This window comes from Chanos chanos, chromosome 6 (assembly GCF_902362185.1).
Source record: "Chanos chanos chromosome 6, fChaCha1.1, whole genome shotgun sequence".
NCBI classification, from domain to species: Eukaryota; Metazoa; Chordata; class Actinopteri; order Gonorynchiformes; family Chanidae; genus Chanos; species Chanos chanos.
The window spans coordinates 21,849,911-21,869,079 of NC_044500.1; the positions used below are offsets into that span (position 1 = coordinate 21,849,911).

The 19,169-nt window shown below is 40.5% G+C and overlaps 1 protein-coding gene across 1 annotated transcript in view; it reads right to left on the reverse strand.

Annotated features, from left to right (window-relative positions):
- dchs1a (dachsous cadherin-related 1a) overlaps window positions 1-19,169 on the reverse strand; it is a 99,593-nt gene that overhangs the window by 22,355 nt on the left and 58,069 nt on the right. Inside the window, exon 2 of the mRNA XM_030778156.1 lies at window positions 96-284. Coding sequence (XP_030634016.1) covers window positions 96-284 — 189 coding nt within the window. The remainder of the gene's footprint in view (window positions 1-95; window positions 285-19,169) is intronic.

Here is a 19,169-nt window from a genome sequence, read left to right on the forward strand (position 1 = left end):
CTGTGCAGTCCCTACCAGCACTCTCACATCTCTTCAGAGGTTACTGTCTACTGCAGTTAGGTTAACAGTAAAGTAACAGTCACTCAAACACCCACCCCGTCCACGGCGGTCACAGTGAAGTCATAACTAACTGGTCCTTTGTCACGGTCCAACACCATGCTGGTGCAGATCCGTCCACTGTCTTTGCCGATGGTAAACTGAGGAGGGGTCAGGCTGCTGATCCCAGAGCCCAGTGAGTAGGTGACAGAGCCGAATGAGCCACCATCCGCATCCGTGGCAGTAACCTGTGATACACAGAACAAAGGACATCGGAAACTGAGCTTAATAAACCACACAGGGAACATACAGAACTCAGTTTAATAAACCACATAGAGAACATCTAGAACTGAGTTTAACAAACCAGCCAGAGAACATAAAGAACTGTGTCTAACAAACCACCCAGAGAACATAGAGAACTGAGTTTAACAAACCACACAGAGAACATAGAGAATCAGGTTTTAAATAAGGCCACATAGAGAACAGAGTTTGAAGTAAAGCTACACAGAGAACACTGAGTCCATGCAGTTGTTCCTGACAATACTCTGACTTATTCTCATAAACAATTTCAGTGAATCAAATACAAAAATAATTCTTCTGAACATCTGTGCACATGATATCACCAACGTGTGCTTCACAAGGTCTCAGGGTTGGGTATTACTACATGTGATATGTAAACGGTAAATGAGCACTGTATTACTGTGTGTGATATGTGAGAACTGTGTTACTGTGTTACAGCAGATAATATGTAAATGAGAACTGTGTTACTATGTTACTGTGGGTAATATGTAAATGAGAACATGAGAACTGTTACTGTGTGTGATATGTAAATGAGAGCTGTGTTACTGTGGGTGATATGTAAACGAGTGCTGTGTTACTATGTTACTGTGAGTAATATTTAAATGAGATCTGTGTTAATGTGTGTGATATGTAAATGAGAGCTGGTTACTATGTTACTGTGGGTAATATGTAAATGAGAAATGTCTTACTGTGGGTGATATGTAAATGACAGCTGTGTTACTGTAGGTAATATGTAAATGAGCGCTGTATTACTTTGGGCAATATGTGAATGAGAACTGGGTTACTCTTGGTGATATGTAAATGAGAACTGTGTTACTGTAGATAATATGCTTGATATATAGGTAATAGTTTTTTTTCTGTGTTACTGTGTGTCCTGGGAGGCGAGCAATAGATGTATTTCTATTGTGACGTTATTTCGTGCTTCTCCTTTAGAAATTGCATAATATAAAACGTCATTTCATAAAAATCATATCACTTTTTTTTTCCAAAATGTAAGTATGTTCTAAGAAAAGCTCAAAGAAAACATTATTCATGGACATGAATGGCTGAGTAAAGAGAGTCATTTGCTGTGTAATTTTTTCTCTGTGTAATACACAGTAATTAATGGTGGTTCCATTCACAGTGTCATACATACACCAGCCTGGCAGCAATCATTCCACACTGCAGTGCTGAGTGTAAATATTTCAGTCAAACTGATGAATATCAGATGCAGTGTGCGCTGCTCAGACTGCTGGTTTTCCGACATGTGTGAACAGTATGTAAGTTACTGGGCTGAATTTCATTTCAGCATTGAACAGAAGTGCTGATGATTGTCTCAATCAAATTTATTTATACAGTTACACTGCTGGGTCTGCATGCTTTTATTTAGCATTTCAAAAATTCCACAAGATTAATCAAAGTCAGGCAATTAAACCATGTCATTACTTTCTCTGAGAATTTATTTGAAAAATGAACATCCCTAGTATCAGTAGAGGCTATCAGTTAAACTGAAATCGCTTTGTGCTGGCATGCTTTGAGCTGTTTATGTTATAGAAGTGGCACAAAAAATTTGTATATCAATATGGAGGGTATTGTTTGTCATCCCTGTGCTACAATAAAACAAAAAAACAATATTGATGTGAGAAATACTTAAGCCATACTTGTGTGTTGCTCTGTAAATTGTGTCCAGTAACATCAGATACTGTCAGTCAAGAATAATAACCAATATTATTGTCTAACAACGCAGACCTACTGGGTATATAACAGTGCAATACTAATGAGAAAACAGTTCTGCATATTGTTTCTGCAGCAGGCTTGGAGCACCCGGAGAGCACCTCTGCTCTATGTTTATTTACCCAAAGCAACCAAGTCAAAACTCAAGCCAAGCACATAGCCTTGGCAACGCGTGGGGTGGAGGCAGTGAAAGAAAGACAGAATGACTTTCACAGACTGCACACGCAACCAGAGACGAGGTCAGTGGTTGTGTCTGACTGTACACAACTGGGACAGGCACAACCAGAAATCACCACGGCATCATGACAACTATTCTTGGTAAACTTTACCTGCTCCAGATGTCAAACAAATGATCTGAGAACAACCTGAGGTGCCAGATGTGTAAATCAGACAGAATGACCCACATAATCACTGGTACTCATCAACTGTCAGAATGATTTTTTTTTTTTTTATCATCCACAAAGCTGTTCATTTAGGTAACTCCAGTTTTTCAGTTGTAGTTCCAAACTTTTCAGTAAGACATACAGTAGTAAATGGTGATCTCTATGAATACTACAAAGACACTGTTCAGCACTCAGCTCGACAGCTCAGAGAAAAAGTAACGTGTAATTGTGAAGAGTCATTGGAGAGGCAGCGGTTACGTGGCCAGCTAGTACATAACTTCCAGAAACAGCAGAACCCATCACAGCCTGGCCCCGGGTCCCGGTAAGATAATTACTCACAAGCATTAGTTTGCACCTTCTGTGAGGGAGAGATGCCAACAGGATTAAAAGTTTGTTTCTTTCCCCATAATTTGGAGAAGAGAACAATAATTCTTTAATGCAGGACAAGTTAATAGAGGGGTCTAATTGTATTACATAACAGCTCTTGCATGAAGAGATAATCCACATGATCTAAGTCAACTGAACTCAAGTCTGATTGTACTGACAGGACTGAGAGCTATAGTGATGACAGACATTATTCATGTTCATAAGTTTGCAGTTAAAACACAATCTCAACCAGGGCTTCAAACCAGAATTTTTTTTTTCAATCGGTTCGTTCCAAGCAGAATCGATATTTTAACGTTTCCGGTTTTGCATTACACCTTAAACTTATGAAAAAATGAGAAACTATGTCATTTTAACACCGCAGTTAACAAGCTTGCTAACAGACTATTGTAGTTTCATTGACAGATAATCATGAACAAATGATAAACTTCTTATTTTATTCACAGGAACACTCAGAGTCAACCTTGAGTTCAAGTAGAGATCCAACCGACAATAACATATATCTCACAAGTTCACCTTTCAAAAATCTCTCGAGACCTACACCAGTTAGAGTAACATTCTAGGGTCAAAACAATTTAATAGTACAGCCAACAATTTAATAGTACAGTCTACATCCCCTTTCGTTAGGTTTGGTTCTCAAACAGAAATAATAATAATAATAAAAAAAAAACCCACTGCACTAAATACTCCCAAATTTGTTACTATGTATTATAAAATAACAATTCAGCTGGCCAGGCTTATAATTGAAAGTGAAACTGAAAATGGGTATCTTAAAATTAAAGTACATTGCTATAACACAGTTACACACTGCAACAAAACTCATAGCTCAATGAATGACAGCATAAACGGAACAATTCACATTCGTCTCACATGTTAAGGTTCACTTTGTGTCTTGTCTAGTTTAGGTACTTTCTATTTGGCTTAGAGACTCTACCAAATCTAGTGAGATATGTGGAAGTAGTAGGCTGAACTAGGTTTTTGTCCTGTGTCTCTACACACTTCTGTAACACTGTACTGGGAGTCTTTTCAGCACTTGTTAGTTTTGGACATTGTCCTGATAGCATATGTTCAGTGTTGTCAGGCTTTTCAGTAATTTGTGTTTTGTTCACCTGTGGTTCAGGTGTGTGTTGTGACAAGTCTGGTTCATTTGCATGTGTGATGGGCTTTGGAGGTTGTGGCTCCACCACTGGCAGAATGTGACATTGGTTGCTTCTGTATTCCTTTCCTTCAGACTCTACCACATATGAACGTGGCTTGTCACACTTTCTCCTTCACTCCCATTTTGTCAATTTGTCATGTCTTTTTTGTGTTTGGAGTCTTACCACTTGGTTGGTGTTAGGGGAGCTAGTGGCTTGCTGGTTTTGTGTTTCTGTGCTCTGTGCTTCTTTGTGAGCTAGGCTATAATGTTGGTCATTGCTTTTGCTGCTGATTTCAACAGTTGTTTGCAGATGGGCAGGGTTCTTCAAGTCCGTCTAGTCTTTGTGTGCGTGAACCCAGGATCTTGTCTTGGGCATGCTCCATATGTTTAGCAGGTTCAGATAGAAGTCTGTCCCATCTCTTTTTGTCGTCTCTAACAATTTTTTCATGCTCCTCACAGCTCTTTCACTGAGACTGTTGGATTGCGATTACTCAGGATTGTTTGTCACATGTAGGAAGTCCCAAGATCTGGCAAAGTCACAGAGGGTTTGACTTGCATACTGAGTGCCATTACCTAAGTACAATTTCTGGGATATGCCGTGGACTGAGAAGTGGTGTTTTAACTTATTAATCACGCATAGGGGTGATAAGCTGCTGAGCTGGTCAATTTCCAACCATCCCGAGTATGAGTCCACAAGCACAAGATAATGGTGGCTGTTCCATTCAAATATGTCTGTGGCAACAACAGAACAGGGCAGATGAGGAACTGCGTGTAATTTTAGTGGTTCTTTTTGTTGGTGGGGCTTAAGGCTGTTACTGATACTGCATAACCTGAATGGCACTCTCAATGTTAACATTTACTGATGGCCAGAATACACTTCCCCTGCCCTTCTCTTTGTAGGTTCCACACCTGGGTGTCCCTTGTGTAATGCTTTCAAATATTCAGAATACAGCGATGTGGGAATAACCGCTCTACTTCCTTTCATGATGATGTTGTGTTCAACAGTGAGCTCCTCACGGAAACTAAAAAATGGTCTCACCTCTACAGGTACACTGCATACACATCTTGGCCATCCATTCTGAATGAAGCAGGTGAGTGTCTGGAGGGTGGCATCTGCAGCTCTGTGCTCGCGGAGTTCTTCAAACCGCTGCGGAGATATCAGCTGAACCGTCATTACCTCAAACTCTTGCTGTTCCTCTTTTTGGGGGCAGACATCACGCCTTGGTGTGCGTGAAAGGCTATTGGCCAGGTAGAGGTGTTTTCCCTTTTTGTAGATGAGAGTCAAGTTCAATTTTTGCAGTCTTAACATCATGCATTGGAGGTGTGCTAGGACTGTATGGAAGGGCTTGTTGTGGATAGTGACCAAAAGCTGGTGGTTGGTTTCAATTACAACTGGTTTGCCATAGATGTAGTCATAAGGTGAAAACCACTGCTAGTAACTCTTTCTCTATTTGTGCGTACCTTGTCTCTGTTTGGGTCAGCATGTGTGATGCATATGCCACAGGTTTGCCATGCTGGAGGCAGGCAGCTCCTAGACCATGCTGGGATGCGTCACAGGTGAGAGTCACTGTTTTTTTTTTACGTCATAATAGTGAAGCACAGGTGGGCTGCTGACATGTTTTGAGTTTGTCAAAAGCATCCTATTGATGTTGCATCCAGCTCCAAACCACATCTTTGTCCAACAGTTGGCGTAGTGGTGTTGACAGTTCACTTATGTTTGGGATGAATTTGCCTAGGTAATTAATCATCCCAAGGAAATGTTGGAGTGCTGTCTTGTCCTCTGGAAATTCAATAATTACTGTGATTTTTGTTAGATCCACTTTAAGCCCTTTGTCTGTGAATATGTGTCCCACATAGCTCACCTCCTTGAGCCTGAACTTGCACTTTTTTGGGTTGAGTCTGAGCTTTACCTGTCTGGTAATACAACACTTTTTTTAGGTTCTTGTCATGCTCCTCAATTCCTTTGCCACCAATGATTATGTCGTTCACAATTATGCGCATGGATATCCAGCAAATATTTGTTCCATCGCTCTTTCGAAAACTTCACTGGAACTGTTAATTCCAAATGGCATTTTCAGGAATTGTAAGGTGTAATGTTGTGCAGAGAGATGAGGCGTCATCCAGCTTGATTTGCCAGAAGGTGCTTTTAGCATCGAGGACGGAGAAGATAGTAGCACTTGACATCTGTGCTGCTAGCTCTTCCATCATGCGCATGGGATGGTGAGAGCACATTAATGCCTTGTTTAAGTCTCTTGGCTCTATGCTCTTGGCTCTATGCACACGTCATCAGTCTCTTTTTTATGCGTGGCAACCATGTTGGAGACCCATTCTGTGGGCTTATCCACAGGCTTGATCACTCCTAGAGCTTGCATTCTCTGAAGCTCTTGTTTCATCTTTTCCTACATTGCTGCAGGGACGCACCATGAGGGGTTAACAACTGGTGTCACACTTGGATTTACTTTCATCGAGTAAGTCGCAGGTAAGTCGCCAATGTCATCTCTGAACAGATCTGCATATTCCTGAAACACTCTCTGCGATAGAGTTTGATCTTTAACAGTTTTTATGTGGTGTACCCCTCGGCTAAAGTTAACCAGTTTCATCCTTAGGCTATCCTGCAGGCCTAGAATGGATTGTACACTTTCAATCACAACTTGAAATTGCAGGTTGTATGGCTGCTCGCTTAGCTTGCAATGTAGAGTTATTGCGCCAAACAGTTTGATCATAGCTCCGCCAAAAGCAACAAGTCTAACTTGTTTATGTGGCCAGTACAATGTTTCAGTGTGCTTAATGACCTAATGACTTTGTATGTGTCTAGGGAAATAACTTTACATTTGGCCCCTGCGTCTACTTTCAGTTTAAGAGTTTTGTCATTAACTGTTACAAAGCAATGTCCTTCTTTTATGTCATTGTCGTCATATAATGACAGATCTTCAATGGTAATTGTGTCATTACTGTCTGAATCTGTTTCAGCTGACAGCTGATTCACCTGTCTGCTTGATTTGCTCAGTCTTGCAGATCTGCATTGCTTTTTGAAGTGGTTGTGCTTCTTACAGTTGTGAGAATGTTGTCCAAAAGCTGGACATTATTCCCATTTGGCTGGGTGGGTGCCTCCACAATTTTTGCAGCTTGTAATTGTTGTTGCTGGATTTTCTGATTTGTCATGTGTTTCATTTTACCCTTGAATTTGCTGCTTCATTTTATTTGCACAGCATCTACACTGGCAGCAGTTGTCCCGTGTTTTGGTGCAGAGAGGGCTTTACTGTGTTGTTTAGTGAGTTCACTTATTTGGCAAATGCATATAGCTTTACCAAGTGTGAGGTCAGTCTCTTTAAGCAAGGCACGTCTGACACTGTCTCTGCTAATGCCACAAACCAATCTGTCTCGTATGAGCACATCTTGTAATGCACCGAAGCTACAGGTTTTAGCTTGGTTCCTAAATGTAATCACATATGCCTCAATAGCTTCACCAGGTTTTTGATATCTGGTATTGAAGTTATGCCTCTGCATTATTACATTGGTCTCTGGGTCACATATCTCTTTGAATTTCTTTTACAGGCATTCAGGATCCTCTCTGGACTCCACCAGCATGATGATCTCGTCCACCGACCCAGGTGTATAAGTGAATGACAGCTCTCTCTCTATAGCCTCGGGTCCTGCAAGATTGAGGAGTATAGGCTATGGTTTTGGCAGGTTTATCATTGTGTGCAGCAGCAATGAATATTTCATATTCACATTCAAATTTGCACCAGTTTGCCACATTTCCATCAGAAACTAGAGGGTCTGGACGTCTGAATCCATCTGCCAATTTCATGTGGGCTTGACAGAGCGGTAACTGTTTTACTGTTCTTACCGGCTCAGATGAGTTTTCCGAGAAACCCGGTCACACCGGGAGATATCCTGCTTCTGACACCATGTAGTTTCATTGACAGGTTGTCATGAATAATGATAAACTTCTTATTTTATTCACAGGAACACTCCGAATCAACCTGGAGTACAAGTAGAGGTCCAACCGACAATAACATATATCTCACGAAGTCACCTTTTTAAAACCTCTTGAGACTTACACCAGGTACAGTAACATTCTATGGTCAAAACAGTATAACAGTATAGCTGTCTCCAACTATGCACATTATGTTTAGCCTAACTGGAGCTAGCTAGCTATTTCGAACATTAGTTTTCTTTACATGGTAGTCTATCTATCAAATATTGATGAAGTCAATGTCTAAGACCATTTTATAAGATGCATAGCATATTTACTTCCTCTGGTTGCAAACAGGGAGATCACACCACATTTCACTTCCACGCTATATCACCGTGTGTCGCTGGCAAATTTATGTCTGCTATCTGAAGACGTGAGTGACGTTCAGAGGAAGACAGGAAGTAAACTCTGCACCAAAATTATAGCGAGCAGAACATATTTTAATTTGTTGTAATAAATAAAAGAATGAAAAATATAACATTAATAACGGATTACCGTTATTTCAAGTAAATGTTTCTATTCCAGAATATTAAAAAATATAACATTTCTGGTTTTGTTTTTGTTCCTAGCGAAATATCGATTGTTTCTGGTTTTCGTTTGAGTTCCTTGAACCGGTTCAAAGCCTTGATCTCAACATATTACCAATAACATTGTGGGATTATTGTCGGAGAAGAGGGCGGTTATCTGAGAATAACCTGATGCCAATCAGAGATGGGCACTGGAGCCAGAGAGCTCAAGCCCTGGCAGAAGCAACAGAAAAGAACAAAGGAAAAATAAACGACAGGAAAACAGGGGCTGGGAGCTCAAAATGAACAGAGATGTTACATCTTAAAAAAGTGCCCCTTGAGCTTTGTCAAATATTTTACAGTGTAGTAGGGAATAAGATATTAATAAATACTGGACTACTCTGCTTTATTCCTCTAATGCTAGCGTGACAGAAGTTGGACACCAGTGAGCCTAAACCATTAGAGCTCTGAGGCACCAAAGTGGGAAACATTGCATGGTGGTTTGACCAGGGATCTGCTTCATGGACAAGGCCGTTTTGCGTGAAAAGCCTGGTGCATTTAAGGAAAGAGAGGAGAGTAGCTGAGGGTTACATAGACCTCGGTACCCTCAAACAAAAATGTTCACTTAGCAGCACTCTAAGAAAAATATTTCCTTTCAACGACTGACCCGTTCATGGTAGTTACTGAGTGAAAGATCTATACATGGCAAAACACAGCTCCATGTCGCTTTCCATTTGCCTCAGAACGAGGCATGAGATGTTTATTTTACTAGGCAAACCACCTTTAAAAACTCTTGGCATTGAGACAATAGCCACATTACACATTTATGATAGGAAAATTGAAAAATGAGCTCACAGTAATCTAGCACCTGATTGCTAAGAGACAGAAGACTGAAAGCAGAAATTGAAAATAAGGTTTTGTGTTTCCTTTTCCATCGACCCAAAAATGTGGATATAGTACATTTGGGGGGAAAGCTCTGGAGAAACGCAAGCCCATGATTTTAAGAGCATGTTTTAAAATGTGCTGCAGTGGTAGAAATCATACTAACTGACTTACTGACTGTCTTTTCAGCAGCCTCTGGGCCCTGAAGGGTGTACACAAACGGGTGCGGTCTCTCTTTCTCTCTCTCTCTCTCTCTCTCTCTCTCCCCTCTCCTTTTCTGTGTGTGTGTGTGTGTGTGTGTGTGTGAAAAAGAGAGAGGGATGGGTGAGGGAGGGAAGAGAGAAACAGATACATAGATGATGATGATGATGATGATGATGATGATGGATATATACTGTCTATTAAATCACTCATCTAAAGCCTTTGGGTCATAGAACACTTTCTTCCCACTGTCTGCCTTCATAGCGGTGTCATACTAATACCCCTCACTTTTAGATAGATGCTTGACTCTTTCTACCCAATATAGTCTATCTGTCAAAAACAATTGTCCTCGTTTGGAGAGCCAAAAAGAGAGAAGGAATGCTGAATTCAGCATGAATCCAGTCTCTCTTCATCCACACTCTGATCCTACGACAGAGACATGGTGGGAGTCCTCATACGGGTGGAGGGAGAAGAATTTGGCTAGGTGCTCCATAGACTGTAAAACAAGACAGAGTCATCCAAAGACAACAGTGGTGCCCTGTGGTTCAGCCACCATTCCAGCCTACTCTTTTTTCTGCTGTAAAGCTTCAGGATTCCTATGTTTCTGCCCTCTAGGTTTTTGGTAATGTGTCAGAGGTTGTGGCTGTTCCAGGGTTCCTCTGTGGTTGCTGAGTGTAGTTAGGAGGTTGGAAGAGCATGGAGGAGCAGGCTTCTATTTATAGCAAATGAGAGAAGCAGATATTTCCCCCTCTGCATTCACTGCTCTGATAAAGCTGTAAGGAAACCTACCAGTACTGGGGGCTTGAGACTAGATTTTGCGGGTTGGTCAAACCTCAGTCAAACGCTTTGTGTCCAGTCCAGTTTCCAGAGGGTCTGCAAGGCCTAAAGTTTTGTAAGGTGCCCTTCAGTCTAATACTAATCAAGGCTTTGGGAACAAGTGTCAAGACTGTTGGCCTTAAGCATATCAGTGTTGCAAAATAACCCCCAAAAGTGAAAAAAAGGCAGAAAAGTTATAGGTCTGGACCCTGAGAGGCTCGTGAGACTGTATGTAAAGCATGGGTTATGGTTTAATGACTATTCACACAAGTCAAGTCAAACTAACCCTGCTATGAAGTTAACTGCCCATGCTTTTCTAAGCCAGAAAACCCACTACCCATGCACTGTAACCAATGTAGTGGTCCTACTAGACTAACCTGATCCTCTCCAATTTGACAGTCCAGTGAACACTGTCTCTGGCTACGTCTCCTGATCTGGCTTAAATGTTCAGTGGCAAACTTTCTTTGAACAATGTCTTTGTTTTGAAAGAGCTGGGACAGTGTATGTCATAGACAATGACAGATGTGAAACCATGAAAGCTGCTCCATTCTGAATCTATATGGGGAAACAGAGCTTGAGGAAACAGAGAGGAAAGAGATGAGAAAGACAGGAGAGAGTAAAAAAGAAAAGGGAAGAGAGTGAATGGTGTAAGTGGATGTGGAGTAAAGGCACTGAATTATTATAGCTATTATTACAGATCTATGGCTCTTTCTCTCCGTCTCTCTATGGTCCTGGCTTTACTTCAGAGAGGTGAGGGTTTTCAGTGGGGCAGACTGCATGCCTCCCATTGCCTTCTCCCTCATCCGTCCAGAACTCCAGCAAAAAGCAGCTTTCCCCAGGGATTCATTAGGGGTTGACATTTCGAGTGTTTCTGACATATGACACACCCCACCAAGAGCCCTCCCTGTGGCAGAAGCAGATCAGGAAAAGGGGGGAGGGAGTTGGGAGATCTTAGACTACTGCAAGAACTAAACACACTACTAACACACTAACTAAACACACTACTAACACACTAATTAAACACACTACTAACACACTAACTAAACACACTGCTAACACACAAATTAAACACACAACCAAAATACTAACTAAACACACTACTAACACACTAACAAAACACACTACTAACACACTAACTAAACACACTGCTAACACACTAATTAAACACACCACCAAAATACTAACTAAACACACTGCTAACACACTAACTAAACACACTACTAACACACTAATTAAACACACTACTAACACACTAACTAAACACACTGCTAACACACTAACTAAACACACTACTAACACACTAACTAAACACACTGCTAACACACTAATTAAACACACTGCTAACACACTAACTAAACACACTGCTAACACACTAACTAAACACACTACTAACACACTAACTAAACACATTGCTAACACACTAATTAAACACACCACCAAAATACTAACTAAACACACTGCTAACACACTAACAAAACACACTACTAACACACTAACTAAACACACTGCTAACACAACTAATTAAACACACCACCAAAATACTAACTAAACACACTGCTAACACACTAACTAAACACACTACTAACACACTAACTAAACACACTGCTAACACACTAATTAAACACACTGCTAACACACTAACTAAACACACCACCAAAATACTAACTAAACACACTAACTAAACACACTACTAACACACTAACTAAACACACTGCTAACACACTAATTAAACACACTGCTAACACACTAATTAAACATACTGCTAACATACTAACTAAACACACCACTAATATGCCAACTTAACACACTACTAACACACTAACTAAACACACCATTAACATACTAATTAGACACATCACTAACACATTAACTAAACACACTACTAACACAACAACTAAACACACCGCTGACACACTAACTAAGCACACCACTTACATACTAACTTAACACGCTACTAACACACTAACTAAACACACTACTAACACACTAACTAAACACTAGGGGTGCAGCTGAATCCAAATACGGTGTTCAGCAAAGCACACATAGTGAGTTTTTACAAATATTTATTTTGAAAAATATTTTTACAAATATTTTTTATCAGGAAGAAAAAAAAAGCTAGTGTTCCCCACAACTATGACTGCGGTGGGTATTTGTGCTCTGCCTGCTTGTGCTGACGTGACAGGAAGACAATAGGACAGAGCAGGGGAGTGGGAGCATAGACTGAAAAGGAGCAGCACAGCCTGATTAAAAGTATAGGCAAAACATAGTACATTGCTACGCCACTATTTTGTTTTGATTTTTTTTCCCACCTTAACTGATTTGCTGAGGTAGTTTATTATATCATTACTTGTCTTTTGTTTTCCTGTTGGACCTGCAATATGTGAAGCGGAGTTTGTTTGACCGAGAGAAGGAGATTAGCCTACGTTAGCTGGCAGTGTAGTTACTAGCTAGTTCACCTACACACTGCGCTCAGTCAGTCAGCCTGTGTGTCATACGGTTGCAGATGCCACACTGCAGAAACAGAGCGCTATTTATAGCTATTCTAGCAGTAATGTTCACATTGGCATTTATTAGTTTAGAGTTTAGTTTATTGGTTTGAGTGTGGATTAGTTACTGAATGTTAGTTTTTAAATGATTTTTTTTCAGTGATGTTTATGGCTATACATGTTTGTTGCTATGTTTAAGAAACCATAAACCCATATTACATTTAAGTGTTCATAATTATTGTAATACTTTATAATAGTTATTATAATAGTTTAAGTGTAGTAATTATTATAATAGTTTACTGAGGAACACTCATATGAACACTTACATATCCTAAAATTAGAAGTGTAATAAAAACAGAAACAGGATTGTCACACCTATTTCCACTTTCATTCGCACAAATACAAATACAAATTATTTTGCTGCAACAACAAATACAGAAACAAATACTGGGCTCTCTGTACATCCCCACTAAACACACCACTAACACATTACCTAAATACACTACTAACATACCAACTAAACACACTACTAGCACACTAACAGACACAAGAGCAATCAGTGACAATTGCAATCATTATAGTGTGTGCACACACACAGACATACAGACACAGACACAAACGCACACACACACACAAACACACACACACACACACACACACACACACACACACACACACACACTAAACGATAGCTCTTTAAGATAATGATTCTTAAGAAGGCTACTGGCTTTTTTGAGCTGTAAAATATGCAATGGGTTTTCTCAACTGTTTAATCTTAAAATGATCAAAAATCTACAATTATTTTTTGAACTTTAAGTAAATCCTGGCTTTTAAAACCAGACCAGTGGCATCTAAAACAACAACAAAACAGACAAACAAACTGTTGGAGCCATTTTGAACTTTTGAAATATTGTGTTTGCTGGGTACATGCCGAGTAATTATCATGATCACTGAACTAATTTTTATGTTTTGGTGAATATTCATAAATGACGTCTTGCCTGGCCATTTAGTTTAACGTAACCATTAAAAGAGCGTGAACTATTAAATTGTTCTATATAGGTCAGAATAACAGGTGGCACAGGTCGGGCGTAAAGGCAAACAGTTTTTTGACCACGTATATACAAGCGTGCAAATTCAAATACGAAATTCTTTTGAGATCCCGTTGTGCTGTTTCTTCTGTTATTGTAAATAAACCCACATAAAATAAGAATACGTGTCGACTGAATTTAACCGCCCTCAGAAGTGGCATTGGAAGGCCACTACATGAAGTTAAGTAACCCATCGTGAGTAACCCATCAGATGCATTGAACAAGTTGCTCAGAGCTGAGTTCTTTTCTGACCCTGGTTCACAATCAAACATTATGCAAATGTTTCGAAATGTTTGATGAGGCCTAGAGAGCAATCTACACAACGGAGTGATTATGTTACAGAAATCATTGTTTGAAATTTCGAACTGAAAAGTGAGACTGGTGTTGTTGCAATTAATGCTCAGTAAGCAAAGAATCAACTTAAAAAGTTTTTGCGATTCATGCTTGAAATACTGAACCAATAAACGAACACAGGACCGCTAAATGCACAGATGAAATATCGACGATAATTGGAACAAGTGTTGGATAAAATCACACGAAGTAAATCGCTGCACACACAGAAATAAAACTACAAAGTATTAAATGATGACTGAGGAACATGAAAGTGCTGAAATGGATGTGCCTTAAAGCACTCAGCGCGACGCGCCGAGGCAAACTTGGGGTGTGTACTCGTAAAATGAATGAGATTAAAGCAATTATTCAAGGTGATGTTGGTGTCGAAAATGTGAAAGAAAGTATTGTTGAGTTCCAATAAGTGCTGAATGAATTTAAACTTGTTCATGAGTCAGTTCAGAAGTTGTTGGCAGATGATTTGAGAGAAAATGAAACACTTCACTGGTATGAGCTTTACCTTTTGTATGAGGTTACCTTGTATGAGGTTACCTTTAATTAATGTCTCGATGAAGCTGATGCATGGTTAAAATGTCACTCTGACCTACACACATTTGTTGATCCACATGACAGCGTATCAAATGTATCAAAACATTCAATCAAATCAAAGGCATCAAAAATATCAAAGACCAGTTCATGTGCATCATCTTTATCTTCAGCACATATAAAAATTGCTGCGGACAAAGCTGCTCTGCTGGCCTGAGCTGAGGTTCTCAAAAGTAAACATGCACTGGAAATGGAAAAGGTTCAGTTACAATTTAAAATGCAATCACTGGAACTGAATGCAGATCTTGCTGCTACGGATGCCAAATTAAAAGTTTTGGAACATTTTGAAATAAATTCTGAATGCAGTTCAACAAGATCTTCTAAACCTGCAGATGGAATGAACAAATATGTTGAAAGGCATTTGGAAGACAAGCCACCTGTCTTAGAAAAGCACCTGGAGCCAAAATTGCCTGCATTAAGCAGAACAAATGCAGGTCTATCATCTCTGGATTTTGTGGACCTGAGAACTATACATAAACCACCATTGCAGAGAACCATTCATGAACAACAGAATTTCTTGCCCAACAATACGCTCCTACAGACGAAGTAGTGGAAAACCATAATCTCATGTCCATCATGTGAAGGCAATGTGACTTAGCAGACCTGCTTGCAATGCAACAAAAACAGGTCTCACTCCCAAAAAGGGAAATACCTGTGTTTGATGGCAACCCTCTTACCTTTCTGTTATTCATGCAAGCTTTTAAGCATAACATAGAGGATAGAACCAGCAGTAATGAAGACAGACTGTACTTTTTGGAGCAGTACACCTCTGGACACTCAAAGGAACTGGTTAGAAGCTGTTTCCATATGGATGCTGAAATAGGTTATGCTGAAGCAAAACGCCTACTTAAACATCACTTTGATTTCAAAATCACTACTGCCTACATGGGAAAGGCATTAAATTGGAACACCATTCGGACAAATGATAGACAGGCACTTCACAGCTATGCCCTTTATCTCAGAAGTTGTTGTAACGTAGCCCAGGATCTTCCGTACATGACAGAACTTGACTTGCCGTCCAATATGAAACAGATTGTCTTGAAGCTCCCTTATAAACTTAGAGAAAAATGGAGATCAGCGGTATATGACATACTAGAACGAACACAGCAAAGACCCAGGTTCCATGATCTGGTTAAGTTTATAGAAAGACAGGCTAAGATTATTCAAGATCCTGTCTTCGGGGACATCCAAGATCCGGCTGGGAGCACGAAAATAATAAAATCCAGAACAGAACTGCTTCACTTGAAATCCAGCTGTAAGAAAAGTTTTGTCACTGCTGTAAGACCCGTTGTTGCCAACACTGAAATCAACATAAGATCCAACACCAAGGAAAAAGAAAACAAGCTAGAAAGCATCAGTACAGTCAATAACAGAGCTGCCTCTCTCAACCCTTGTCTTTTCTGTAGTGGAGATCATGTAATGGAATCTTGCCATTTAATATTAAAGATTCCCCACAAGGAGAAAATCGATGTTCTGAAAAAAACATGGACTCTGCTTTGCCTGTCTTATCAAAGGACATGTAAGTAAAACACGCAAGAAGCGTCTTACCTGTCATTCCTGTAACAAGAAACACCCCACTGTTCTACATATGGAGAAAGTTTCACCTGAGGGCACTGGAGGGGACATAAGAACACCCATGGCAGCTAAGAGAGACAATGGCAGCACAGCCATTAAAAGCAGCAATCCTGTCACCATTGCTATGGTGTCCACAGAACATAGAGGGACCCGCACATTGGATTGTAAATTAGCGATCCTACCTGTAAAAGTGAAGGCAGCCAAAGGTAGCCGTGTCATCGAAACGTACGCGTTCCTGGATCCCGGAAGTTCCGCAACTTTCTGCACTGAGAAGTTAATGGACCAGTTGCTTGTTAGAGGCAGAAAAACCGAGGTCCTAGTCCGAACAATGGGCCATGAAAAACCTGTGAAAACCTATAGATTGAGCGGACTGGAAGTAAGCAGCCTGGATAGCAATAATTTCATAGAGATTCCAGAGGTCTTCATGCAAAGCACCATTCCTGTTAGCCAGGAGAACATCCAAACAGAGGAGGACATAAGAGGATGGCCTTATTTGAAAGATGTTCATCTAAGCTCCATTAGAGCAGGTGTCGATCTGTTGATTGGGGCAATGGAGCCACTGAAGGTCATTAACAGTCAAGAGGATGGACCATATGCAGTGCAGACATGTCTTGGATGGTTCGTTAACGGACCTCTTAGCAGAACTGCACCTGCAGATGAACATGGCCGAGAACGAATAATGTCCAGTAGGATCTCTGTGGCTAAACTGGAAGACCTTTTGGTTCAACAATTCAATCAGGACTTCTCAGAGATAGCTTACAATGAGAAGCAAGAATATTCATTTGAGGACAAGAAATTTTTAGTTGTTGACAACTCCATCATGAAAAAGGGTGGCCACTACGTGACACGACTTCCGTTCCGCAAGGATAACATCTGCCTAGCTAATAACAGGAAAATAGCAGAGCAGAGAGCGCTAAATCTTCTGAGAAGATTTCAGAAAGATGAAGCATTTCGGAATGACTATATCAGCTTTATGAATGACGTCCTGGCTAAAGGACATACAGAAAGAGTGCCTGAGGAACATCTCCTCTGGAATGATGGAAGACTGTGGTATATCCCTCACTACGGTGTCTACCATGAAAGAAAACAGACAATCCATGTGGTCTTCGACTGTACCTCCTCCTTTTTGAAAGCATTTCTTTGAATGTCTTTGAGCTATTGCAAGGTCCAGGCCTTACGAACACCTTGTTGGGTGTAAATCTCAGATTTCGACAGGAACCTGTAGCTGTGATGGCAGACATCGAGGGAATGTTCCACCAAGTCAGGATTCCTGATGAGGATGTTGATTTACTGAGATTCTTGTGGTGGCCTGGCTTACTTACTGGCAAGGGACAACTGTGTGACACTGGGTTCACTGAAAATCTGATCTTGGATCTGCATACATGCCAAAGCAGTGTGTTATGCATAACAGCTAAACTTCACTATCTCATGACTACACATTCTTACCTCGACAGAAAACCAATTCTACAATCTCGACTGATTTCTCACATACCTCTAACACTGCAGGTGAACATGCAGCATGAGAGTGGTTATAAAGACAACTTATGTAAAACACCTCCATCCTTTAGCAGAGCTGTCAAAACTGAGCCTAAACACAAAGCTCTGCAAGAAATGTCCATCACAGATGCATCACAAGAAGGATCACCAGAACATGGTTTTTGGGATTATGTGTACGATATAAACATTGCATATATATCCACTGGTGCCCCTGCTCTCCATCCTTCATTGCATAATTTAAATGTATTTTCCTTTTCAAGGGCCTAACTGTTCAGGGGTCACAATGTCCTTTACATAAAGCACTTAAATCAGTTCAGCAAACCAAGACCAGTGGTCACTCAGAGAAGAGCAGATTAACAGACCATATTTTAGTGCGTTCCTTCTGCGGAATGGATCGGCATGACGTGGCCCAAGCGTTTTTCCAGACACGTCAATCTCTATGCTCCGACCACAAGTCCACTCAGGCCGACCTGCTGCATTACCCTATCACTGTGTAACATCATGTGTCTATCAAACGCAGTGAGTGTCTGTATTCATCCCTTACATGCTGTAGCTGTACTCTGTCCCAAAGCCTCAGAGTTATGCACTTCTGGCCAGAACTTCCATCATTAGTCATTGTCCAGTCAATATGAAAATCATTCCCAACTGTCCTCTCTCTTCTTTCAGCCAGCTGCTAAACAACATGGAAGGCCTCCAGGATGGTGCTCAAATGCTCTGATCATGTTAAGTCCTTTTTGCTTAGGGTCAGAGGCAGTATTCATCTGCTGTTCTTAACGGTTCTCTCTGCTCTCCTTTACTGTTCTTAACAGTCCTCTCTACTCTCCTTTACTGTTTTTAACAGCTCTCTCTAAACTTTACTGTTTTTAACACCTCTTCTTTACTGTTCATATCAGTACTCTCTGCACCTCTTTACTGATCTTAACAGTTCTCTCTACTGCTCTTTGGAGCAGAACAGAGCTTGATGGCCCCAAATAATGTGTACAATAATGTGGTCTATAGTGTTATGTTAGAGCTGCAAACAACCTCAGAAGACTGAGGACACAAACAGGAAATGTAAGTCTCCAGAGCTCCTGTGGTCCTAACACAATAGTGGCCCTGTACGTTTATACCTGCCATTTAGGTGGCCCTATGCATTTATACCTGTCATTTAGGTGGCCTTGTGCATTTATACCTGTCATTTAGGTGGGCCTGTTCGTTTATATCTGTCATTTTGGTGCAGGACGGTGGAAAGTGCAAGTGCCTAGTCAGA